The sequence below is a fragment of the Podarcis vaucheri genome, assembly GCF_965113315.1.
Source record: "Podarcis vaucheri genome assembly, chromosome: 6".
Taxonomy (NCBI): domain Eukaryota; kingdom Metazoa; phylum Chordata; class Lepidosauria; order Squamata; family Lacertidae; genus Podarcis; species Podarcis vaucheri.
The window spans coordinates 65,380,926-65,408,869 of NC_138764.1; the positions used below are offsets into that span (position 1 = coordinate 65,380,926).

A 27,944-nucleotide genomic window follows, 5' to 3' on the forward strand; every position below is an offset into this window, starting at 1 on the left:
AGTCCCTTATTTTTCTGCCCTTCATGACCCTCTGTCCAGAAGACACCACCTCTCCTGTTGCACTGCTTACAAAATAAATGCGGTGAGGGGGCCATTCTGTTCAACCAATGATGCTGCTTGATCAAAATACCCATCCATTCTGAGAGAAGCAAAAAGAGAGAGTTTTTTTATTAAGGCTAGCAAAAGTTCTTAGGGGTATTGGACAAGGCTGCCAGTTGTTGACTTCAATAAGGGCTTGGCAATAAAATTCATTGAGTGACTTTGGGCAGATTCTGACAGGGCTGTGGATACAACAGTTGCTCTGCCATGCAGTCTGTTCCCCGCCTCCCCAGGACAGAACTGCACTGCCCAGAAGACAAGTATTTTTGCAATGAGATATTAGAGTACAATTAAGACTGTGATGTAGAAGTTTTTAGAGGATAATCTACAATATGTTCTACAATTATTTCTTTTCATTTATGCTAAGGAAATGGTACTTTCTAGGGAAAAGTTTTCCTACATGGTAATAGTCTTTACGGTTGTATATGCCAGGGAATGAAGACCAACAAAATCTCCCAACAGTTGGAGAGTTATGGGAATGTGCTTTGCTACAAAATTAAGCAGTTATGTGCATTTGAAAGAAAGAAGACAGAATGTGAATACTTTTAATAGAAATTGTATATCCTTTGTTAGCTTTCGTAATAATAATAATTCATTCTTCTGTAAGGCGATCAGCTTGCACAACGTAAGAACTTCTCTGCAACTTGATATAGTATTAATTAGGCTTAAATACTTCTTATTGATAGAGAAACGTATAAAACAGAGGCATCCAATAGCCTCCTGAAAACTGCAAGAAATGAGCTAGAGACGCACAGCCTTTCCCATCACTGCTGTAATCAACAAACGACCCTCCATAGGAAAATGCCACAACTAGCAGACTTGTAATAGGATAAAATACTCTTTGTGAAATATCCGTCAAGCTAAGTGAAAGTTCAGTAGCCCTCTGGGAAGTGAGTGCAAAACAAAGCTGACTCTTAACATTCTGTAACGTTTCCAGAAAGACCCCCAAATTCAGCTCAGTCTCTCACATTATTTAATGAGCCCTTGCTTTTTATCTCCTGAATGGCAATATGTGGGAAAAGTATTTCCCTGAATGCACATTTTAAAAATGAATCGCTTCCCATATTTCTATAAGTGGGCAGGTTCCGGGTATGTTATATATAGCACTTGCTGATAATGTTATCAGATATTTCTTCCCATACTGTATTAAGGGGTGGAGGAGGGGATAATGTTCTGGTTGACAATAGCTAGTGAATGCACTGCAACCTTTGAACTCCGAAGGTGCTTCCTGCACTAAATTTGGATTTTTCTTAGAATTTGCAAAACTGCTTTGAGGAAGAGTGGAGAATTTAAATAATGGTTCAGAATCTTATTTCTAGACACATTTTTCCTGGATTTGTTGTATAGCAGCTATGCATTTGTTATGTTGCTGGTAATTTGAATTAGCCCAAGAGCAATCACAGCAGTCTAAAAAGGCTTTCTTGTAACAATTTCTGTAGAAGAAATCTGGGGAGCGGTGAATTAGAATTTTTTCCTTCTGATTTGCAACAAACCATGGTTTGTCATTTCAACAGAATGTGGCAAACTGTTGCATGCAAACCGTTGTTTACAATCAAATTGGGATACCAAACCACAGCTAGATTCTCATTTGAGATCCTAGTTTTATTGTAAATTATGGTTTCCATAAACCATAGCTTGCCACATTTAGATGAAATGAATACGTATGGTTTAGCACAAATTTGAAGTAAAAGCTTCAAATCTGCTCCCCTTGTGTTCAGTGGAGAAAGGAAGGGGAAGGAGGAACAAGCAAGCCTACTTGGCTAATTCTCATAATGACAAACCATGAATTACTGTTATGTCTGAATTGAGGCAATTACTCTATTGCTGATGCTGTTTGCATCACAGTAATCGAGTCCAGTGTCTCCCAGGCTTTTGCTTTAAAACAACAACTACACACACACATACTCATATAAAATAACGATATTCTGAAAAGGTCTGATATACTCAAAACTACTCTTTCTTTCTCCCAAACCTTTGCTTATCTTTCCAAGATACCCAGGTATACTTGCTTTGCCAAAGAGAGTCAGAGCTCTGTAGGCCCTGGAACTTACTGAACAGTTTGAACAACAGAGGTGGTGAACTGTGGCTTTATGCTTAAAAAAGAAAAAGAAAAACACCCTCCTGGTAGCATTCTAGTAGCCAAGGTCCTCTTTCATTTGCATGCTGAACTCTACCCATAGCTGTCATGTGTTAAAGTGACAGTGTGCAGACTGCCACCAGATGCAGAAGATTCTTCATACTGTGATTATTGTTGTTTTGTGAGTATTCAAAGCAGTGCGCAAAACCCAAAACTACATTGACTTCTGCATGTGGTGTTGGTAATGCAAGACTGCCTCAGTGTATGTGGCAACACAACTGGAATTCAGCAAAGATTTCATAAATACTGTAGTGATCTTGTGGGTCAAGGGAATTGTCCCTCAGTGGAATCTCATGAGTGAGGTTTTGCAGGATCTTCAAATAATAGCGGAGATGTATACCACTCAAATTATTAATGAATGTTGAGCAGTCTCCGTAGGCAGAACGTTTAGGCCCATCAGACACTCCGCAATACGCAGCTAAGTATTTGGAATTGCACAAAAGCATGTTGCCTAGAGGGAGCCTTGCCAATTTTCTTTTCTCCTACCGATGCAGGGGAGGCATTTATAAATGGAAATAAAGGTCCAAGCCACAGCTTCCATTTCTCACAGACGTTATTTGAGCCAGGGGATGCGAATGAAATACAGTATTCCTGTGGTTATTTGCATTGCCTATTGTCTCATCCATCATAAGTGTCTAAGAATCGATAATGAGCTTGCAGCCAAGTTGCAGTAGAATAGAATTTGTCCTGACATTTAGGGGACTCAAATGGAAGCTGACAGGATGCGAAAGACCCATTTTGTTGAATTTAAAACCACAAACTGCGGAACAAGAAATGAAGATACAGTGAAGGAAAGCAAATCAGCTGTGTCTCCCTGCATTGGTTTGGATTGTCATTTATGGTAAAGATTGGCTGGGGGTAGCCATGGGATATGGAGGACTAACACACCTTCTCTTTATTACAGCCTCAGCCTGCCATGTTTATGTACCATGTTTGTGCTGTGGTTTTATATATTCCTGTGTTCTCTCTTTCCCTTCTTTCCTCATGTTCCCCTTCCCTGTGTTTGGCGCTGCACACTCTGAAGTTCTTCCAACCTCAGGTACTGTACCAAGCTGGCAGACTACACAGGCATGATGGGGCAGTGTGAGCTGAAGGCTTGTCTCTTGGGAGCGCTGGCATTATATAAGCATGCACCAGGTTAACCCTTTCAGTGGGGGAGAGAATGTATAGACAGATGCATTGGCAGATAGCCTACTCTTTCTGATGTAGGGAATGGGTCCATTGAAAGGGTTGACCATAATGTTTGAGCTGCTATTGCTGCTGCTGCTGCTGCTGCTGCTGCGCATGTATGCATGATAGGCTTCTGCATTTTTTGTTGCTGTTGCTACCACTTAACAACACTGAGATACAGAGAAGTTGCATGTGTTTATGCGCAAAGGGGAGAACTGAAGGCTGTCTGTGAATGAAAGATTCCATCTTCTGCATACATGCAGGCCAGAGGCCCCATCCTCTGCTTGCCCCATTCCCTCAAGCTACATGTGTTAAGAGCATAAGAAAAGCTTGCTGGATCAGGCCAAGGACCCATCTAGTCCAGCATCCTGTTCTTACAGTGACCAACCAGAAGGTGAAGCATCCGTAGGAGCGTTGCTCCATGAGTGGACCAGGGTGCTTTTCCAGGGAAAAGACATCAGGTTGCCTCTCCCTACTCTAGATCCTAGTGTTAACAACAGTCTATAACATGGAAGAGGCATTTTTAAAAAGAAGAAAAGATCCTCACCAGGTTGCATTTCAAAGTTATGTTCATTATAGCACCCTAACCTATAACATGAGAGCAGCTATTGTTTTCCACTCTAAAAATTTGTCTAAAAGTGCCCTAGTTTTGGAAATGTGTCCCTCTAGAACAGCATCCATTTTTCAGTTGCATCATAGAAAGGTCCACATTTGCCTTTGGTCACAACTGGAGGTGGGAGTTGTTTTGTTCTCCTGAGAATGTTAGTCAGACACAAAGCAATCCCCCCCCCATTATTTTCCAGGGGTTGTCTGGCTGACAGGCAAAAGGGCAGCACCAAATTTCTTTTGACAGCAGATGCCAGAGACTGTCTGCTGATCAGATTGCAGGTGTAAGGAGCTTTCTGTAGCCCAGCTTGTGGAGAACCAAAGAGTGTCCCTGAACCCTTGTGTCCCCAGCACTCAAAGTTTGTTCACCGCAATAATAAAAACAGGCCCCTTTTGGCTTGGGAAATCTCAGTTGGCAGGAGTCACAAACACAGAACACTGGGAAATGAGAATGCATTTTGGTGCCCTTGGTATTCTGGGGTTAGTTGAATCCTGAGCAAGAAAAGGCTTCACCCTCCTGTTGAGCTTACAGAAGCTGCTACATTCACAGGATGAGAGAGAAATAATTCACTCTCTAGCATTCTTGCCCCATCTAAAGTCTTTGTTTGCATTGGATTTGAATATTTTAGTAGGGTTTGGGCTGTATTTCCTGCTGATGCTTTCCCCTGCCATATTTTGCTGTAACTATTTAATTGATATTACTTTGCAAACTTACTTTCCTTATGTATAGATCCTCCCTCCTACCTTTTTAACTGTATTTTTATTCCCAGCAATACAAAGGGTAGCAGATTGATCTATTCTTGATCATTAAAGAACCAAAATTATATTTCTGCTCTAGGATAACCAAGTGCCCACACATTTTGGGTTGGGCTTGGCAGGGCTTCCTTGTGAGTAAATGTGCATCAGATCATGCTTTTAAATTGGACCAATATACATTTTTGGATCAGAATACATTTTTTGCATTCATTACTCCTCCCTATTATAATTATAATCGAGCCATGTAAAGTTGATAGAGCTCAGAAGAACCTTGAAATACAGGGGATGTAATCCAGCTGCAAGCTGCAACTGTGAACCTCATTTTAAAACATGGGCAGCACCTCTCTTTGTCTCTCTCTTTCTCTCTGTCTCTCTCTCAGACATGGCTGAGGCTGGCACCCTTGAGATCTTGAAACTCCATGGAGTTGACTCATTTGCCTCTATTGCTGAGTTGGTCCCGGAGCTTGACAACCAATAATAACATAGGAAGTTGCCTTATACTGAGTCAGACCATTGGTCCATCTAGCTCAGTACTGCCTGCACTGATTGGCAATGGCTCTCCAGGGTTTGAGGCAAGGATTTTCCAAAGCCCTACCTGGAAAGATCTTGTATTGAACCAGGGACATTCTGAATCCAAGGTAGATGTTCAATGATTGAGCTACAACCCTCCTCAAATTTGCCGCTAGTAAACTGTGATTACTGTATTTGTGGACCTCTGATGTTAAACAAACTCATCCCTGAACAGCACCAATAATACCTGAATCTAATCTAGGCTCTATTTGAGCATGTATGAATGTAGCATTATATAGGCCAGCTTTGGCTTCACCCTGACCCATGTTTTGTTTGTGCAAATAGCAGACAGATTTTTACTGCTTGAAGTCAGACACATCCCACCTTGGAAAGGGAATCGTAAGGTTTTTGTTATGCTTTCCAGAAGAACTACTGTGTAGACTAGAATCATGAGATCTAATAATATTAACAATCAAAACTGGAAAGTGTCAAGAAACCCAAGTCTGACAATTTAGGAGACATAAAATTGATAGAACCAGAGCAATATTCTGTGCAATGTCAAAACAAAAAAGCCTTTTACTCAGACTCTAAAGCTGACAGTTGCCCTTTAGTCTAGCATATTTTGTACTGATGTACAAACTGAATAGAACAAAGCTGTACATTTAGATGGACTGAAACTTCAGGGGTTGCTGGACCACAGTGTGAAAACAGTTGCATGGCCTACATAAAAAGGGCCTGTCCAATTTGGTTTAAAAGGATGCCAGTCTAGCACGGCATACATTAAAATTATTAGCTCTTATGAGCGGTGTTTTGCAGCTCCTACAGAGTAAATGCATGTGTGGTTGCCAAGATCCTATGAATGTTGACATGTGCACTATGAGCAAAAGGCTCTTAGTTCCATGTTTTCTTTATGATGTGATATTAGCCACTGTATGAGCTAGACCTAAGGTTTACATTAGGGACAGGGAAGGATTTGACATTCCTCACGCACACTTAGGAATCCAGCAGTGTGCTCTGATGAAAGAAAGTGGTTTATTAGAGTTGTCTGCCTTGCTGTCCTGCAACCCTGATTTAAAGGATTGTAGTTTCATTTGCTAAGGATAAATCTGGATCAATTTGTTTTTTGTTATGCAGTACAACTAGTCCATAAGTGATTGATTCTGGCTCTTCTGCTAGAGAGAGGCAGTTTTGCTAATGTGTAAGAAGTTACAACTAAAATCACAGAAAGATCTGACTCTTGAAAGAATAAGTTTTAGAATTTTTGGTTCTGTGCCTAAGAAGCATCAGCCACTGGTTTCTGTGGAATAGGACTGGGTAGCACATTATTTGGGCTGTTGCTTTATAAACTCCACCAAGTTTATAAAGCAAGCTCTTGACAAATTTCTTTGTCAAGAAGAAAAAGACTGGATGTCCACTGGTAGAAAATAAAGAATTTGCTAGTCTTTCCCCATATGCAGAAATGGGAGATAAATGCTTCAAAATCAAGGGTAGAGATTGACATGAGGATATTGGCTTGTATTCAATGTCACGCTAAGTAACCATCCAGCCAGCACAAGGATTTACACGGACAACAGGATTTTCTCTCACCTCTCCATGCATGGCCCCTAAATCTTTCCTGCAGGTTCCCCCACTCTCTGGAGCATATTTGGAGAGGGTACAGAGGGGCAGAAAGTCCTGTTGCGCAAGCATGAATCCTTACGCCGGAGGGATGGTTACTTAGTGCTATATTGATACAAGCCTAAGATGATTAGCTTTTCAGCAGAGCCATATTTCAGTCCTCACATTTGTGGTTCATTCAATTTGGCACTTATATCACTTACTGAATGACTACATGTCTGCATATTTATTTATTTGTTTGTTTGTTTGTTTGTTTGTTTTGCAGTCGTTAGACTTGGAGCAAATTAATGGGTTATTTCTCTTTCAATTTCCTCACATTGCCAAAGCAAGGGAAAACTCTCCTGGAAATAGGTTTGGCTCCCCATCAGTGTTTATAAAATATTCATCCAGCCTTCCCAAGTCTACAAGTGCTGTACACACACTCTGGGAAGGCAGTTCTTGTTAACAGCCCATTAGAATCTTCTTTGAATAATTAAATAATAGTACGTGTGTGTCTAGTTGTTTCCTTTGTGCATGGCAGTACTAGGGCTCTAGAAGTGTACTTTTAAAGATGCAGCACTAGACACATTTGCCAGAGAGCATGTGTCATTGAACTCCCTTCTGAGTAAACATACATAGAGATTACACTATTAGTGATGGAGAAATTTCAACTGAGTTCCATGCCTTTCTAGCAGTTACTTCAGTTTAGTAGGATAAAAGTAAATGAATGGATGCCCGTTCAACATTGAAAACTGGAAATGTTCAGCATCTAGTAGGGAAACATTTCTACCTTGAGCCTTTAAGGTGCTACATTTAATTTTAAGGGGACTGGACAAAAAAAAAAACAAAACAAAACCTGCTGAATTAGAAGTTATTAACACATTGAGTACCATGTGTATTGGTTTAAATAAGGAATATATGTGGTTATCTCACTACCAAAGGAAATTGTGCTGTGTGTACCTATTGCTTGCTGTTCTGGCAAATAGAGGTCATCCTCCAATTATCTAGAACAACCTTGCTCTCAGACTTTGCTCCTTGCATTTCTGCAGCTTTTAAGCCTCAGCGTGTTGTCTTGATTTTCCCTTCCTCTTAGCCATCACAGATAGAATGACTGTATATAAAGGTCAGAACTCCTGTATGAAATAACTTGTATTGAAGAGGCTCCTCAGGTACAGCTTTTCTTACCCCTCCCTAACGACCTGCACCTGTTAAAATTCCTTCTTCAGTCCAGCTATTCTAGGTACATGAGCATTGTCCTTCTTTGCATCAAATTGAAGTTTGGGTAATCAGTATGAATGCAATAGATCTCTGTGAAATATAGACTTGTATCTCTTTCTGCATACAGATTCCCCACCTTCCCCGTTCAGCCTGTATATTTGTCGAAGCAGGCTCAGTAATAATACGCTGAATTTAATTAGGCAGAGCCTCAAATTCTGTGTTCTCGTCTCTGCTAATGAAAGCAGCCAGCATTTGTATCTGGGTATAGAGGTTGAGACTATGAACATAAGTGGAGCCCTTTACTCTGGGGAAAATCATTACTTAGTGAGGGTCTCTTGGTTTCATTTACTTTTAGCTAATCAGTTAGAAAGCTGCACATCTGTGTCTTTCAGCCTGCTTTCACTGACTCTTACACCATAGAAATTAAACAGTCTCAAGGAACATACCAAGGCAATAAACCCAGACATGCTGTTCTATAAATTGTGTAAGAAAAGCCTGCCTCTAGTGCACTTGGTTTAGCTGCATCACTGGCATCAAGGGAAGCGCACGGTTCCAGCAAATGCTTGTCACTCCTTGCCAAAGTTAATCCTTGCTGAAGGGTAAATTGTGCACAATAGTGGTTAGAGCACTGGATAGCAAACTTGCTCCATGACACCCTTCCTAAACCTGATGCTCTACTGACAGGACCTGATGGGAATTGTAGTAAACATATATATAAATCACCAGGTTCAGCAAGGCTAATTTATGGACCCTTAATAGGATAGATGGACAGAAACTCAACGTTATTCCAGCATTCCAGGGACACAGTTTTATCATACAGCTACAAATGCAGGTTTAAGCAAATGACAGATGGAAGTATTAAACATCAGGTTTTGATAGTCAAAGGCAAGCGAGCCAGTGGTTTCAGCTGACAGCACCTTCAAAACCAAACCCACATTTGATGTCCTTAAAAAACAGCTGAAATACCTGGCCATGACTATCTGTTGGGACCTTAAAGTGGCTGAATGGACATTGTCTTTTATGCAGCGTTCTGCTGCCAAAATAGTCACCTTAGTGGGATCTATCTTAAAATCAGATTTTTCCTTTTAGTATGTTTTCAAAGTTCCCCTCTCCCCTGCGGGTTGATAATGGTTACGTTACCCAAGTACGTTAGAAGAGGGACAGGACTTCAAAGTCCTGAAGTCCTCATAGTGACACAAGGAGGGTTATGGCTCAGGTGCTGCTTCCAATACCACACACTGTGTGCTTGCACAACTCCCTTAGATGGCTGCCCAAGTGTCCGTTGCCCTTCACAGTATGTCTTTGTCACTCCTCATATGCAGCAAGGCTCTGCTTCTGATCAAAGGCTCCCTTTATCTTTAAGCCCGCAGTGCACCCTCATTAAAGGGTTGGATTTCAAATGAGAAGCCAGTCCCCTCCTTCGCCCTTCAGTACCCAGCAGCTGAGCTTCTTTCTGTCATGTGTTTAATATTCAGAAGCAAATGAAGGAATACCTTTATTAGGATTAGGACCAAACCCACACAACCACTCTCCAGTGCTACCCTTTGCTTCCCTCTTTCTCCATCTGGCCAGTTTAGGTCTTTCTCTTCCTACTGCCACAGCAGGGAACCTGCCAGCATCTGTGAATCTAATTTCATATCCATCCAAACATGAAGCCCAAAGATTGGACATTTTTTTGCAGCTTTATCTTTATGACAACAGGGCTTGATTCCCCACCCTCTTTTAAAGTAAACATTCAGCAATGGTTGCCGTAGTTGTGCTATACAATGCAGTTGTGCTACCCCAAGATAATCATTTTGGTGGACCTGCTTTTTGTACTAAGTACTTTGTGTGACTGCTGTTGGACCCAGTTAAAGAAGAGTAGCTCCGGTGAACACCAGCTACCTTAGGCCACAGAAAGTTCTAGGAATTGCAGGAAATAACTTTTTTGCATCTGAGGAAACATGTCAGGTGAAAAGCGGAGTACAGTTTTAAATGGTGAGTGAAATCAGAAGCTTCAGGAAGAGAGCTCAGTAACAAATCTGATTCCTAATAAAGATTAAGGGCTGGTTTTTTTCTCCACAAAAAAGTAAAGGTTGCATCTGAAGTGAGAATTGTTCCATGGCTGTAGTCACACCCTCATGTTCCTTCAGCCAGAAAATGTTGGCATTCTGGGCATGGGTAGCCCTTTCCTGGATTTCTTTTTCAGGGCAGGTTATTTAATGCCTAGTATTCCAGAATTGCATTTTTGTGGTTGTCTAGGAGACTAGAAGAGGAATTACGTGTCTGCCTGAGCTACTGCAAACCTAGTTGCTGCAATGAAATTTTGCATGCAGCTAATGATTGCTGTCAGGACAGTACTTTGACTTGGACTCTACATTGGCCAAAGCTCTCCTCTAAACTGCTTGCACCCATCAGATGGAAGTGTTGGGAAACAGATTCCTCCCAAACCACCACCACCAACCCTCCACACAGAAAATAGGACAATGCTTGTTCACATGTCACACAAAGATCCATTTTGGATCTTTCCCGAGTCAGAATATTTATTTATTTATTTATTTATTTATTTATTTGGCCTCACAAGAAAAGGCAGCTTCTTTAGTACATTATTCCAGAATACTAGCTAAATAATGCCAATCTTGTGTAGCCAAAAAGTGCCCCAAACCTAACAACTCTACCACTATAACGGTAAGTGCAGAAAGGCCCTAAGAGAACTCAGACTCTTCCACTTTCCCTCTGTCATATTCTATAAAGTATACATGCTAGTTTTCCTAAGCTTGAGTTCCTTGGTTATATAATGCACTTTCTCTGGGTTTTTCTTCAGTGTTGTTTGACAAATCTTACACACTTTAAAGTGACTTTATTGCATTTGCTGTGCTTTTGCATGAAGGTATGAAATGCTATCGCTGTGGCATCTGCTGTGATGTTGAATTGAACACTTGGTTTATCATGAAGATCCTGCAATATAGATAGTATTGTTGGCTGCTTGGTGTCTTCATTTCTTTTACACCTATTATGTTGTTGGACAAAAGCAGCAGGAAGATTACCTGTATAGTGTGATGATTTCCATTGGTCTCTGATTTTATGTACTGGTTCTCTTTTGGTGCCATGCATCTTTTGTTCAAGCTCCTTCAAAGACAAAAAACCATGTGTGTGTCCACCTCGGTGAACCTGCAAGTGCTTCTTCTGCAGCAGGGGAGCCATTTGTAGTCCAGACAGCTTTTGTGATTATCTCAAGTGTATTTAATTAATCTTTCACTCCAAACCTCATTTGTTATAGAAATTCATGAGAACGTGTGTTTTCGTTTTAATGCTGGAGTAATTCTCCAACCCTCACTCTGTTGGAGAATATCAAGCGTCTGACCCTCATGGACCCAGAGGAGGTCGAAAGCCAGATGATAAAAGGGGCACTTAAGCCAACTCATTATATATAGTGAACTTTGAGAGATGGCAAGACTGTTAACAACAATGAAATCCTCAAGATTTAAAGCCTTGTTTGGCTTCTTGTGACTGGGAAGTCAGGCTTGGGGTGAAGGAAAAGGACACTTTCAGTCACGTGCGGAGAGTTTGGAAGTGTAACAAATGAAAGCTACGTTACATCGTTTAGAATTAAAAGCCCACCAATTTGGCATTCATTTTTTAAAAACAGGAAATTGAGAATATGGAATTTTCCCGATTGCAGCAAGTCATCAGAAACAAAATGGCTTAGGGGAAAACCTTAAGTTCACAGCCTATCAGTTTTATGCAAGATCTAGGTTTAAAAGACATACTGAGTGGAATTCGATGTGCAGTCAGGCTCCCTCTTCCCCCTGCCTGGTCTTCTCCCCCGAGGCACTATTCTGGGGTTTCTTCTGAGGTAAAAAACCCCAACCAATTTTTTGGGGGGTACTTTGGAAGGGAGGAGGAAGCCCCATTGTGCAAGTGCAAGTCATTACACAGGGCTTCTGCTGATGGGGTTGGTTAAGTGAATCCTGCCCACTGATTTCAATCGAGCACTGTTAGCGGTTTGTTCCTTGGAAGCTATAGTTTGCCTCCCAGATACAAACTGGAATGAGGATGGGGGGGAGCAAATTCTGTTTAGTCCAAATTAGTGAAGGGAGGAGAGAAATGGTATGTTGCACATTATTGAAGCATTCAGGACTCCCCATGTGAGATTTCTGTTACTTGTTGGCCTAGCTGATTAATTGTGCAGATTTTTAGTTGGTCATTAAAGCTTTAGCTGGTTTCACATCCCTGGGTTAGTTGATTGAAGCTTGCAGCTGTGATCTTTCCACATTATGAGAGTGACAAAACCTAGTATTCTGTAGGATTAGATCACTAAGTGGGCTATATTTAAAGTTCCAGCGTTAAATATTCTGATATTAATTTTTACAAAAACAGACAAACAAAAGCCATCAAAGTGTGCAGTAGTTTTTATAGGTAGAGCGGTACCCAGTAGCTGAGCTACTTTCTACCATGTGTTTAAATTTCAGAAGCAATCTGTATTACAGCAAACCAGCCAAGGGTTTTCAGAGACATTTTGCAGAGAGAGCAATATAACAAAGCCAAAACGGCTAGTAAGACTTTCTGCAGTTAGGAAGGTCCATTTTCATAATGTAGCCTGACCTCTGGTCTTAACCCAGACCATCTTATTTCATCTAGGATTCACTAACAAAGAGTCCATTTACAATGTTATTAACCAAAAGCACTATTTCTCTTCCCATTCATATCCTTTTTGGGATTCAGGTCCTGACCCCCCCCCCCCCGGGAGAATTCAGGCAAGACTAAAAATGCCTTAAATTCCATTTTCAGCTTGCTCTGCCAAAAATCTTAAACAGACAGAGCAAGTATACAGCACTGATGCTGAAGTAAGCAGACCAGCTTAAAACTGTTCCTTATCTACAGACTAACATTACAATTATTTCTAGTGGTATATATATTTTACAGCATGTGTGTGATTCTACAAAAACTAGGGTTGTTGGGTTTTTTAACTAACACAATGTGGGGATTGGAGTGTGGGAATGGGCTTCAATTTGCAGTCCAACCTCATCTAAAATAAATAATTTGCAAGGTGTGAGAATCTGTGTGATAAGTATTTCATGTTGCTTCAGAGCTTAAAAGTAGGGAAAATGTATGATCTGCACAAAATTCTATTGTCAGAAAGCTGTCAACTGAGAAATGCCTTCGCTACAGTTCAGGGTGTGCAGTGTTAATTTAATTTTTCCTCTGCCTGGTCCACAACAAATTGGATCATTCTATTTTGCTAAGAGTTTTAAAATCTAATTGTCTGTTTAAAGGTGACTTGCCTGCTTAAGGCCAAATTCTGTCATTTTTAAGAGAATAGGATTTACCTTGCCGATGGCCCATTTAGCACAATATGCTTCCTGCCAAAAAATTATCAAAACCTAGTGCTTTTGAAGAATATAGAAAACCTTTTGATTTGGCAGAAATGGGACAATCTTCTTCCCTTCCCTACTTTAGTATTTTAGGTAAAGGGACCCCTGACCATTAGGTCCAGTCGTGACCGACTCTGGGGTTGCGGCGCTCATCTCACTTTATTGGCTGAGGGAGCCGGTATTCAGCTTCTGAGTCATGTGACCAGCATGACTAAGCCGCTTCTGGTGAACCAGAGCAGTGCACGGAAATGCCGTTTACCTTCCCACTGGAGTGGTACCTATTTATCTACTTGCACTTTGTGCTTTCAAACTGCTAGGTTGTCAGGAGCAAGGACCGAGCAACGGGAGCTCACCCCGTCGCGGGGATTCAAACTGCTGACCTTCTGATCAGCAAGCCCTAGGCACTGTGATTTAACCCACAGTGCCACCTGTGTCCCTTTAGTATTTTAACCCTGAGCTAAGTCCCACCTGTATAAGAGTTCTTACTCTTATTACTATTATTTATAAAATTTCTATACCGCCCTTCATCCAAAGATCACAGGGTGGGTTACAATATAAAAACACAAAAATACATACCATAATAACAAACAAAAAGAATAACTACCCCATACACACTTTAAAAGGCCATAGATTGTTTAATTAGCCAAAGACTTGGGAGAATAGGAGCGTTTTTGCCTGGCCACTAAAGATAGGTAACGAAGGTTCCAGGTGAACTCCCTGGGGAGAGCATTCCAGAAGCTGGAAGCCACCATAGGAAATATCAGAAGTATTCAAGAGGATACATAAAGGCTATTTGTATTTATTTCTTCTATATGTTCGAAAACAAACACATGTTCATGAGCTAAAGCTGTGATCTGTTTACATGGGAATAAGGCCCAGATATATACAGGATCACATTATAAATGCATTCACATGTGAAACTGTATTGTGTATTTTCTTTAGATGCATTATTTGGCAACCTACTGAGTCTTAAAATAGCTATGTTTTAAACATAGTAGCTTTAGAATGGTGAAAACCACTTAGAAGTTAAGTTCATTGTTTGTGGTTTCCACATGTCTTACTCTTAACATTAAAAGGCTGAATTACAGTTTCTTGTTCTGCATTGTTTCTTGAAGTTTCCTATTTCAGTGTCGAGGGAGGAAAACTTTACTTGCTGTATCATACAAGTTGCTTCATTTTGAGGAGTCAGGCCCATTCTCACGTTATCTCACGGAGATATGTATGCATTTTCTTGCTTTTCAGTCCAGTTAAGCCTATATTTGCTGTCCGCAGGGGCTGGAGTGCCCTAATGCTCTCACAACCAAGAGAAGCATTCTGTTCAGTCAGTGAATGGAACCTAAAAACAAATAGCATGTTTGTGGGCAAGTATTTGTTTTAAGCCAATGCCTCCCACTTTCTGCTGCTTTGCCCATATGTTTACAGTGCACTTGCCTACAGAAGGTTTTGCATGCGCCTTTATTTGATGGATTCCAGGACTCTCCCACACCTGCCCACTCTGCAGCTGAATTGTATTAACTGTTGTTAGTCAAAAGTGTGCCAAGGAAAGAAAGCGAAACTCAGGCTTTGTTGTCCTCTTTGCAGATGGCTTCGTTCTTTTTGCCCCTGAATTGTATGTTTTGTGTGTGTTTGTTTGTTTGTTTTTCTGTGTGTGTGTCTTGATCCACTTTGCCATATCTTGCATGCGCGCCTAGCTTCAGGGAATGACAAAGCCAAAGAACTGGAAAATATAAATACTTTTCAAAATGTAGTTTTTACACTTCCTTCTCCCAGTTGTAATCTCTCCAACAACCATCAGCCCTACTACCATTGTGGCCACCACCACCACCACCACCACAGAAGCTACTACTATCACAACCACCACAGAAGCTACCACCACAACCACGACCACAGAAGCTCCAACCACTACCGAAGCTCCAACCACCACAGAAGCTCCAACCACCACAGAAGCAGCCATCACCACAATTATTGCTAGCACAATAGGTATCCCAGTAGAGGATTCTGGTACTGTGTTTTCATCTTTCCTTTTCTATTAGTCGTCCAATCCATACCTGGATCTTGTCAGGGGGTTTTTTAAGCCTGTAATTCAGGCTTAACATCAAGGTTTGTTGCTTTGAAAACCATCCAGCACGTAGAGTTTCTCAGTGCTGTGATAAAAGATTAGCAGCAAATGAAAAGTAATCCTTGGGTTGTGCATTCAAGGTCTCAGTATGTTGCCGTGATAAAGTTACTTTAGATTAATTTGTTCTTCAGAGAGACAGGTCAGCTTTGTTTATGCACATGTATAACACAAGAGTTTTCCTTGCTATCTGTAGGCTAGGATAAGCAGGTACAGCAAATACACTATAACAAAATATAGTGGACTAAATTGGCTGTCATCCCTACAATGTAGTAAAAGCAGTGGTTGCATTAATTAATGCATCTGTTTCATTATGGGACTTGGCAAATACCATATGATTCTTTTCAGTGTTAAAAAGAAAATATTTACATAAGAGAACTGCTTCTTAGGGCTGCTGCAGAGAGATCTTGCTAGGTCCCTACCAACAAATGATGTGCACATCCAAACGTTCACTATGCAAATATTTGGTTGCCCTGTATGAAAAATGCAACATGTGTCAAACTTACTGGAACAGATATTTAACCAAGTCCACATCAACTGCATATAAATACCTCAATCTGAAATAGGAACACATCCAGAAAAAGGTATTTGACTGACCACTGGGGCACAATGCCTCATTTTGCTTAGCCACTTTAAAAACAGACATGTAGTATCTCATGGTTTGCAGTAAATTTATACTCCTGAGGAGAAGTTAAAGCAAACTCAAGTAGTTCTGATTAAGCCCAGCTTCAAATTTCTTGCATGCATGGAGTCTCATTGGAGTCAATGGGAATGCTCATGTACATTCTAAGCATAGGCATATGAACTTGGTGCCTGGCTTGCAATTTAGTGATGCAAGGATTTCTCAGCTGTGGCTCAAAACTAAATGTTGCATGAATGAGCATGCAGTGATAATTGATGGATCAAGATATGAAATTATAGACATTTTAAAAACTGGACTGTTATTGTTAGAAATAGCTTTTTGGAAAGACGTAAAAGTATAGCTGAGGAGGAAACTCATTTTCTAAGTCATAAAGTGGCTGTATTTATTGTTGAAGAATGTGTTCTCATGTCAAAGATATATTGAATTGTTTTCACTTTATCATGTTATAATAACTAACAGAACAATTATCTGTGTGTCTATTTCAGAAGTAAGTCCCACTGAGTTCAATGGGACTTACTCCAACTGAATTCAGTGGGACTTACTCCCAGGTAAGTATGTATAGACTTGAAGCTTAATGCAATAGTCAGAGTTTCTAAACTAATGGACTGAAGCCAGTTAAACTGATGTTGTCACAAACTAACTTGACCTAAAACCAGCTAATTCTGTTACCCACTATCCAGAATAGTGACAAGAACATTTTGCTTTCCAGTATTTTCTCAATTTTAAAACGGTGAGAATTGGCAATGAATTTCACCTTGGTTTGGTGCAATGTTGAAGCAGATCATCATTAATAAATATCTGCCTGTCTAGTTATGTAGACCATCAGGAGCTGCTATGTGGGATTTCTATAATCCTGCAAAGTAGGTATTGGCATAAGGGCTGGGAATGTAACCTTCTGCACTGCCCTGTAAGAATTAGGCAGCTGAGTTGACCTTGCCCTGTAGAGTGTTGCTTTTGACAGGCAAGTGGCTCGTTAATTTGTGGCACTAAAATTCCTAAGGTGATTTGTACTCTTATAGATGTATGGACACATGACGACTATCTTGGGCCATTATCCTGCTTCCAAGATAATTTGGCAGAAAGATTGATGTCTCTATCCTTGGCCATTTTGAAAATGTTGTACCTCTCAATTTGCTGGTGCAACGACAACCTTCACCAACCTGGTGCCCTTTAGATGTTTTGGACTACAACTCCCATCACCTTTGGTAATAGTTCAAAACATCTAAGGGGCACCAGGTTGTTCAAGGCTGCACTAGAGAATGGCTATGGCCGAAGAGAGTATTAGCATGGGCATATATCCAGGTGTACATTTTAATATGTAATTTATATGCAAACCTTGCTGTTTCAAAGGATATATTTAGATATACCCCCAAAAAAGTTCTTCTCATTACTAAAGTGACGTATGAATTGAAATGGCTTTGCAATGTTTTTTTGTTTGTGTTATGTTATGTGAGGTAATGTTGAAGCATCCACAGTCCTGTTGTGTGCTATACCTGGTGGGGGTGGGGAGGAGGATGCCTTCATTTCCTTCTAAGGGAAACAATTCATTTAAATCTGGGCATGCAGTTAGAATGCATCTCTCTGTTCATAATCCAGTTTACTAACCTCTGTTCTAACCTGTTCACCAGCTGGTGGTGCAAAGCAGCCTATCTGGGATGTAAAAGCTTCACCTAACAGTAACTGGGCAAACATCACCTGGAACCACACATTTGATCCTGAAACTGAGTTTGTGGTTGAGTATATCAACAGTAAGCATTGGGAGCTCGAGAATTCTGCAGGGTCCTTAATGTCACCAGAGATTCTGTCATCTCTCAGAGGTTTAATGGACCTTTCATGCAATGTTCATTATAGTGTAACTAATTGTACTGCTTAATTTGTGCATGGAGGATTTTTTTTTGGGGGGGGGAACCAACGGCATGGCATTTAACTTGTCCTTCAGATTATATTGACACTGTGTTTTATGTTGCTGTTCTCTTAAACACAATAACTGCCGTCTCCTTTCAGTGGCGGATTCAGAATAACACATCCTAAAAAGGACCTGCTTTTTAAAAAACACAGCCCTAAGTGAATCTGTGACGGCTGTAAGTGCCGTAGAAAGAAGCAGAAATAGATACAAAAATCTATAGATCCCCTCTATAGCAAATAATTTGGGGGTTAATAGTAATGATCACATTTTGTTTTAGTTGGAGATTTATAATTAGTTATCTACATAAATTTTGCTTTCAAGCCATTCATACCTCACTCTACTTCCTGCTTACATGCTACCTGCAGTTTTTAAGTAGCTATGTGATGGTCAAAGAATTAAACATTGAATGTCAGCCATATAGCTTTGGGGGCAAGTTATATATGTGCCCTAGACCTGCTTTCCTTGGTTTTAGTTTGCTGGGCCAAGTCCTGTTCTAGGTGTTGGTTCCATAAAATTATCAATACAGTATTGTGTTTAGATTTTTAAATTAAGTAATCAAGAACTGACCCTTTAGGAATTTGCATCTAGCATGATTAAATAGTAAGCAGTCAATGTAACACCCATTGTGTGGATATGATTTGGAGGATTCCTGTGTATTCCACTCAGCTGGCTGCTGCATTGTCACAGAGTGGGAAAGGGAATCTTCTTTTCTTTGGGAAGCTTCTCATGCTTCCAGTTTTGTAGTACTTTGATAAATTAGGTTTGTCAAAACCAGCTGCTTAGATTTTCTTTAAAGGACTCCAGTGATTTCAATTCTCAGGCCTGGTGCTCTCATTAACCTAGCCATTGCTAGCAAAAGTATATTTGTAGATTCATACACGTCTGTAACATTGCCGATTAGGGACTTCCATGCCTAATGATTTGCTAAGGTTAAGTTAACACAGCATCCAAGCACTTCCAAAACTCCTGAAGTATTGGAATACCGTACTTGCAATTTCATAGGGTATCTACATTGGAGTTTGCAAACAGGGTTCTTTTTTATTCACTTTATGTTTGAATGCTTTTAGCAGCGTACTTTTAATATAATTTGACGTTGTGATCTGTGTGCATGCTCTTAATAAGAGTTTTCTACATCTTTTGCAAAATGTGTTGAGGTTAATTCAGAAAAGGCAGTTTGAATGCATCAGAAGCATGCTGCCAGAGAAAGAGTTGCTGTTGTTACTGATTCGGCACATCTGGCACTTGCGAGTTGCAAAAAGCCTATGCCAGTCGCTTTCTGTTCCAAGTAAGAATTTCCCAGAGATGGCTGTACAAAGTCTTCCCTCTTTTTCTGCCCCCCCCTTTCTAGTTTTATGCAAAATCGCTGAACCAGTAATGTGATAAGCTTCCATCTGGTTGCTGGCTGCCTTACGATGCCAAAGCAGGTGCTCCGTTAGATTAAACGGAGTCTGGAAAATATAATTCTCCTACATACAAGTGGAGTGAGCTTCTGTAAACGAGCCCTTCAACTTTGAACTGATGGTGCCAGAAACTCTGGGTGTTCACTCTGTGTTAGTCAGTGGTGTCATCGGCAGGGACATGTGTTGAGTCAGTAGCTGGACCTGGCATTAGGGATGTTTGCCTACAGAGTAATCTGCATTTCTTGCTAGCTGCCTTTGATATGAAGTTTCTGTTTCTCAGGTAACAAAACAGTGAAATCTTCCCCTGCTAAAGGCTTTCTGGAGCTGGTTGACCTGACTCCTGGGGAGAAGTACATAGTGCGGGTTTTTCTCAAAGGGAATGATACTATCAGCTCGAACGTAACCTTTCAGACAAGTCCAGGTGAGATGGGGTTCAGCCCCACAATGTGCTGCATTTTGGAGGCACATTCCATTCCAAGCCTTACTGCCTTTGCGTGCTGCTGCTTCAGATGGAGGAATTATGCCATGCATGGAGAAAATGTCATCCATCTCTTCACTGACGATGTGCACTCTGCCCTTATTATACAAGTACCAAAGTGAAATGTATCCTCTCTTAATGAGGTTCTTTAGACTGTGTTCTGCTAAAACAAACAAAGGAAAAAAATATTGGCATAACTTTTCTTTTAATGAAACAAGCTTGGTTTTGGAAGATATCTATAAAAAGGGCAGAGACCTATGGTTTTCCATCTAGACTTAATAATAAACACTATTGTTAAGGAATATGCTACAGGCTACGTGTTGCTATCTGCGCATTCATGTTTCCCTTTGTGTGCGTGTGCACTGCTCATTACCATGCTGCCAGCTGTTGCATGAGCACATGCGAATTTCTGATTGGCTTTATGTCTGGGTATTCATGAAAAAGATTTTAGTTATTATAATGTGGTCGATTTGTCTGCAAGACATCCACAGAGCTATGTGGCATACTCATAATTTCAAATGAAGTCACAATCTGAGAATTGTAGCAATTTACCTTTACAGAATATTGCCTTATATCCTATTTGTGTGTCTCAAAAGTGCCTTGTATAGGTTGCTTCTATGTTGCCCCTCTGTTTTATGAAGAATTCAAATGAATATCATTAGGTCAATGTATTCCAGTAACTTTTTTCTGTTTCCCAAGGGTTTTTTCAGTTGGGGGAGTGGCAATAAAAACACAATTGGATTGCCAGCCTGTCTAATGTAGACAATTGCTTTTGACATCTTTCAGGGCTACTTCATCTTTACCCGAAGCTTCCTGTTTTCTATTTCACTATTTTTAAAAATGAAAGGAAGCTTACAGATGAGGAAATTAAGGGGCAAGTCACTAATCCTTCAGCACCACTGAATATGAAGCAATAAAATGGCTACAACCCCAAGCAGGAAGCTTTTAATTATCATTGAAAAGAGGCTTTGCTGAACAGGACTTGCCTGTGAATAAACATAATGGATATTGACCATGGTAAAAGACATTCCTGGATGGCATAACACAATGTTAAATACTGTGTGGAATCTCCTTTTAGATCTATTTCCAGTACTGCCTGGTAGTGCTATAGGGCTGCAGCATGGAACCAGTCAGACTTTAGTAGATATTAGTTTATGCATTCACATTTCTGACCTCTGCTTTCAGAATTTTAGGTAGCTGTCAAACAATCAGCTTCAGCCATAGTGCAGCTTAATCAAACATAATCATATCCCAGGTTTCCTCCTGTGTCCATAATAAAAGCTCCTTTTGTCAATGCAGGTAATTAGAAAAGTAGTTTCCATGTGAGAAATAGCTGAAATGTATGCTGAGTGGAAAGAATCGGAATCTCATTCTGTAGAAAGCTTTAAGCAATGTGTCAAAAGCTGTAAGCAAAATGTCCACACAATTTAAATAAGGTTTCTCTTTTCACTCTAAAATGATAAAGTTTATAGTGACATATAGACAAATGGTGGAAAGAAATTGCTAACCTAGTCTGAGCATGTGTGAAAACAAATGAAAAATGCCATATTTTAAAATCTACCATGGATAACTAACCAGTGGCCCACAGTTCCTATACATCCCCCAAGCAATTTCTGCCTGCCCGCCCCAGCCCCTCAACAACTTGGTTGTTCTGTCAGAAACAATTAACTTTTGCAACACTGCTGACCTTCACAGTTGCACTGGTGTGAGTGGAGAGGTTCTCATCCTGCTTCCCAGGTGTTCAGCCAGATGCTACTGGAAAGCTCACAAGCAGGACATGAAGGCAATAGCCTTCTCCAACTGTTGATCTCCAGAAACTGGTACACTGAGGCATGGTGCCCCTGAAAATGCAGCTTCTGTATAGCCATCATGACGGTTAGTAGCTTTTACATAAATGCTTGAGCAACAGTTCCTTTGCTGCATTTGTAATTATTTGCTCAGATGGCATACAGTTTTAGCAGTCCAGCAACTGCAGGAGTACATCCTTCCTGCTAATGGACTGAACCAGAAAGAACCATCTGTTTGATCTTGGGGAACTTTATTTTGTCTGCAATCCAGTATCAGTTTGTACATAGTTACGTATGTGTGTAGAGAGTGAGATCATCTTCTGTGTTGCAGATGAAATGCCTCCCAGCTGAGGATGGATATGTTGAAAATGTAACCGTAACATAGTTCATTAGTGGTGCTATCTCACTGAAATTTGGTGGTGTTTTCCCCAGGAAACTGGATATTGAGAGCGGTGCTTCAGATGAACCTTGATTTACATAGAATGTGTTGTGGTTTACAAATAAGAATCCAAAATGCAGCATATATTAGGCTAAATATTTTAGTTTATTTTGGCTTGGCAAACCACCTAGCTACATCAACCAAAAAAATTACAAGGGAATAACACAATTCTTGCTCCTTGCCGTAATTGGGTAAATTGGATCAGTGCTGATAGATTTGCTTTTTGTTGTATGTTTGTGTGTGTTCCATATGCATTTTGTGCATTAAAAGAGTACTTTTTCTGTATCTCAAGATACAGTAATGGAAGATTTCCAAGATCTATGCTTTTTTCCTCTGATGCATCCCAGGTGACTGCCAAAGATACACTATTTTAGTGACCTCCCTTGCTTTCTTTTAGTGCCTCTTGTATTTTCATTCCTTTTCTCTTCCAGGCTGGCTGCTTCTGATGTGATAGATCAGAGCTTACTATCATGTTCCATCATTAATACCTGTGAGACGAAAGCGCTGTCCTTTTTCTTTAGGTTATTTTGAAAGTCACTCTTCAGGAGACAGCAGCTTATTTTTCTAAGTAGAAATTGCACTAGCCAAGTAGCCCCACAGCTGCAGTTTTACTACATTATTTCTTTTGCTCAGTTTTGGTTAATTAGAACAATACTTTGCCGTGCAGTGAGTGATATTTAATGTTACACAAATATACCTGGATGGAAAAATAATATTAACCTCCACTGCCCTGTTAAAAATACAGTAAGTATGCATGTAAAATGTCCTAAGGGTGTGGCGCTATCTTGACAACCTATTATATCCAAAATGCAATTCATCACTGATGTCGCTCTACAGGTGGGGCCCAGAAGGAGGCCAGCAAGGCCAATCCATAAAAATCGCAGCCAACTGCAAAGTAGGTGTGGATTCCTGTTATGTGCCAAGGACTTGGGGCCTAAGCCACATTCACCTGGCACCACCTTGAGTACAATGAAGTTACATTCAATATTGGGAATGTACATTTAGGCCTGTCTTCTATTTTTTTGACACTCAAGGAGGAACACAGGGGTTGCTTTAAAGCCTTTGCAAAGCTCCCCATGCTCACCCTAACATCCGGAATTAGGGGTTTAAATGGGGAGTAGAAGGAGAGTTGCAAAGCTGCCTAAGGGATTTTTAAAGGTGCATGGCCACGCCCACCTGTCGATCATGTGACATCATATTTATGTCATTTAATTGGCAGATGGTGTCACCCACCTGTCAAATTTGGCCCATGAGACCGGTCCTGATAAGGATCTGGCCCACTGAGCTAAAGAAAGGTTCCCTGCTCTGTCCTATGGCATCCTCTTTTGGTCTCTGTCACACTTCCCCCTAAAAGCCAAAGCAAGGCTGCATCAAGTTTAGAAACTGTTGCCTCATGCCAATGGCTATAAGAGATCAGGTGAAAGCGTTTTGGCTTTGCAAAACAGGATCAGGCTGTTTGCAAATGAAATGTATGCTTAAGAAGGACAGAACAACTACATTTGATGCGTGCCGTTGTATCATTTTGACATTGCCTATTTGATTTGGACAGGGTTCTGTGAATATGTTGGAGGATTTTTTTATCATTATTGTATCAAAAGTATACTTGTATATTATACTTTCCCCCCTTTCATTCTGTATATCGTGCGATCTGATAGTTGCCTTTCCTATCTTCCTTCTATTCTATTGAAAGCTTTTATATGTTAGCATCGTTAATTGAATCACCATTTGTTCCAAAAGCCTCCAGTATAATTCTATTCCCTCTTTGTCAACCCTGTAGTTTCATTTAGCCTAATGCAATTCTGAAGTCCATGCAATTAGTGTCTTGCTCCTTCCATTAGAATAGCTTCAAAGTGGACTTTTTCCCCACAGTAGTGCTTTTAACAGGAAAAGGGAATGCATGGTAAATCAGCTGCCAGTAGTGAACAGGGAGAATGTCAAAGCACAAAGGCCAATGGGGCACCTGGCACTTTTGAGTCAATTAAAATTGCTCATACCTTTTGAAAAAACATCATAATGATGTAGTGGTAGATTCCTCAAATGATATGAACGTAACAGGAAATCAGTATTTGCCCCTGAGAATAGGCCTTTCAAACATTTTGAGTTTGGGTTTCCTGTTAAAACTTGTCCAACAATAGCTTTTGCTTTAAAGGCTCAAAAACTCACATGAAGGTTAAAAGTACTAGGGAATGTTCTGGAAGTTTTGCACAGGACGGTCAAAGGTTCAGCCTTGGAACATGACAGTTAAGGAAAAAAACCAGAAACTTTAAGCAGGAGTCTACAGTACACTTCTAATGATGGGCTAAGAGGTTGGGAGGGAAGTAAAAACATTGTGTGTAAGTCAAGCTGGAAAGTAGTGTAATTAAAAAGCTGTGGTGAGAGACACTTGAAGAAATCAAGGTAAAAAGCAAAAAAGGCATTAAGGTTTTCTAAGGGAGCTGGAACACTGGCGATTGTTAAGATAGCACATCATGACAGACGAAAGATGCTGGAAGATGACTACAAAGAACCTAGAGGCTGCACTGAGGGAGGCAAATTGAGAAGTACTGACATTGTTAGGCAGAGTAGTTGGATGTGTTTGTTTTTCTTTCAGAGGATGAAAGGGCCAAGGTGGGGCAGCTTAGACCTTCCATTTTCCATGGATTCCAAGGACAGCCAGCTACCACTTCTGGGCGTCTTCCTTGTTCCTTTTTACTTCATGCCACTGCTCTGGATCTCAAGGCCAGCTGGCACTTCTGGGCGCCTTCCTCACCCCTGCGTTGCTCTTGATGCTAAACGGTGGTGGAAACAGCAGTGGGTTTTGAGGCTGGCCAGGGAGGAGGAAGGCAGCTAGCACAGGGCTAGCTGGCTTGGGGATCTGGATCCTAGGGGCAAAGTCCCTGAGACTGGCAAGCAGAGGAGTCAGTGGAGGGGGCGGTGCAAGGCTGCAGCCTGTTCTGCCTGCCCTTCTATGGCTTGCCTGGACTTCCCATCCACTGCTTCTCATCATAATTTTTTTTTGCAGTGCTCCCTATCTGTGGCCAAGCAAACTACAGCACAACAACACTTTTACCTTATTATATGTAAGAAAGATGGCTCCGGGGCCTAAATGTTCATGGGCCATGGTATTGTGTGAGTTTGGGACTCTGACTCAGAACCCCCAAAGATCCTGACACCAAATGCACATTTTTTATAATTCATTCCCATCTTTGAACACAACCTGATTCTGATTTTAGGGGGGCTAGGGAACCAAAATAACTTATATTCACTTATTTGGGTGGAATTAAAAGAGAGGGTATCCTCTAATACCTTTGCATGTCCTCCTGTGATCAAACTTTTGTTGTAAGTAAGTACTGCGGAATTGAGCGCTTAATGTGAGAAGACCCAGAGAGAGTCTGAGAAAGGTCTGTTGGCTACGTATATAGAGTGTATCTTCATTATACTGTTGGCAGAACTTCAACTCTGCGTGGCTATGATAATCTTCCATTAGTGCTATTCAGGATATTTTTAATTTATTGTCAATAACTTGAAAGCTGCTTATACATGTTACTTCCTACTGGTGTTCTGATAAAGCCATTAGGTTATGGTTTAATAGCGTAATTCCAGTTTGATTCACAAGGAGGAAAAATTACCATTGATTTTAAAGTCATGAAGCCAGCCATTAAACCCTTTCACAGTTTCTCTGAGTGAATCATTCCTATAATGAAGTGTGCATACAGTCTTGATGAGCTCTGCTTTTTTGCGGAGTTTGAAATGCACAAGTTTTTACATTAGGTACTCTCAAATGTCTATGTTTTAGTGATCCAGAGGGAACTTGGCCCAAGAAAAGAAAGTGCTATATAAGCTAGGAATTGACTTCAATTGCTGCTCATTTAAGACTTGACTCTGTTTCACTTTTCATATGTCACTAATAACACTTACTTAAAATCCAACAGAGTACTGGGTTGTGTGCAATATTATAATAATTAGGTCAGTTAGATGTGTATGTTTTCCTTTTTCGCAAAATAATTTACCAGTAGAAGAAATATACTACCATCATAGTTGGTAAGTCACATAAGCTTCCAGCTTTGGGTGGTACAGTGGTGCCCCGCAAGACGAATGCCTCGCAAGACGGAAAACCCACTAGACGAAAGGGTTTTCCGTTTTGGAGGTGCTTCGCAAAACGAATTTCCTATGGGCTTGCTTCACAAGACGAAAATGTCTTGCGAGTTCCTGCGGGGTTTTTTTCCTCCCCCCCCTTTCCCAAGCCGCTAAGCCGCTTATCAGCTGATCCTAAGCCGCTAAGCCGCTTAACAGCTGATCCGCTAAGCCGCTTATCAGCTGATCCCCTAAGCTGCTTAACAGCTGATCTGCTAAGCCTCTTATCAGCTGATCCGCTAAGCCGCTAATAGCGCTAAGCCACTAATGGGCTTGCTTCGCAAGACGAAAAAACCGCAAGACGAAGAGACTCGCTTCGTCTTGCGAGGCACCACTGTATTCAACTAAGTCTTACTCAGAGTAAACTCATTGAAATTAATGAGCATGACTTAGGGCTCATCCCATGATTTCTTCCATTTGTCCCATGCTTTCTAATCAGGGCTCTGAGAGGGTTTTTTTGTTTTTTTTTTGTTTTTTTTTGTCCTGCCACTTTCCCTGGGAAAACTTTGTGATGTTTTGCAAAAACACATCATGCTATAAACCATTACTTAATGCATTGTACACAAGCTGGGACAAGCCTGGGCAAGCCTCAGTCTCTCATGTTCTCTGTGGTTTTCAGGACGTTGAATAATGTGTTAGGAAGCCTTTTGTACTTGTTTGTTCTAGCTATGTACCAGATAAATATGAATCCTTGGTTGTTCCTTGGAGAACTTTGCATCCTCTTTTGAGGTACCGGTACCACCTACAATATTTCCCATTACCATGAATCAAATCTGTTACCCAACTTCTTCTGCTCCCCCCACCCATTTTATATAACCCTCCTTTGTTAAGCAATACCATATATTTATTTCTCTGCCCAAGTCTCCTGTACCCACCTGTGTTATCCTTTGCCTTCACTGCTACCCTTGGATCTGAATTGTCACTGTTAGAACTTGGGCTGTGATGTGTTTGGAAAAATAGAAAGGCCCGATATGATGTCTCAAATCTGAAAAATCCCCACACACAGAGAAAGATAATGACCTGGTTTGTACATATTAAACCATAGTTAAAATTAAGTGCTTTATGTGAATGAGCAGTGTGCTGGAGCATGCTGCTCAAAAGTCCCTATTGCACTCTTCCTTTGGTGTGTCAAGGAGGAAACAAACCAGAGGCTGCCTTTGTCTTCTATGTGAACCAGTGCTTATGGTTTGTTTCCCCAAAGAAACCATGGCTGCAGTCACATGACAGTTTATTCCATTTTCTCAGTATCTCCCTAACTTATCATTTCCACATTATATTTGAGCTTTCATGTTACATAAAAGCCACTTCCACAAATATATCAGAATATAGCACAACTTTAGCACTCATTTCTATGTTGTTTGTTTACAAAAAAAAAATCATTTGCAAATAACGTGAAAATAAGCACTAAACTTGCACTATATTCTAGTGTATTTCTGGAAGTAGCTTTTATGTGGTGTAAAAGCTCAAAAGTGATGTGGAAATAAACAGTTAGGAAAACGGGAACAGAATAAACTGCAATGTGAATGCAGCCCATGAGCAGAACCAGGCAGGGGGCCTTCTTGGTAGTGGCGCCCGCCCTGTGGAACACCCTCCCATCAGAGGTCAAGGAAATAAAC

At 40.7% G+C, this 27,944-nt stretch overlaps 1 protein-coding gene across 14 annotated transcripts in view; it reads left to right on the forward strand.

Annotated features, from left to right (window-relative positions):
* The window catches only part of NFASC (neurofascin), a 185,333-nt gene that overhangs the window by 144,995 nt on the left and 12,394 nt on the right, over window positions 1-27,944 (forward strand). For 4 of the 14 annotated variants that reach the window (XM_082228115.1, XM_082228109.1, XM_082228116.1 and 1 more), the window contains 4 exons: window positions 3,261-3,275; window positions 15,217-15,447; window positions 17,834-18,022; window positions 19,792-19,932. The exons of 7 other annotated variants lie outside the window; for them this stretch is intronic. In XM_082228115.1, coding sequence (XP_082084241.1) covers window positions 3,261-3,275; window positions 15,217-15,447; window positions 17,834-18,022; window positions 19,792-19,932 — 576 coding nt within the window. The remainder of the gene's footprint in view (window positions 1-3,260; window positions 3,276-15,216; window positions 15,448-17,833; window positions 18,023-19,791; window positions 19,933-27,944) is intronic. 3 more of the 14 variants (XM_082228118.1, XM_082228112.1, XM_082228117.1) reach the window with 2 other exon arrangements.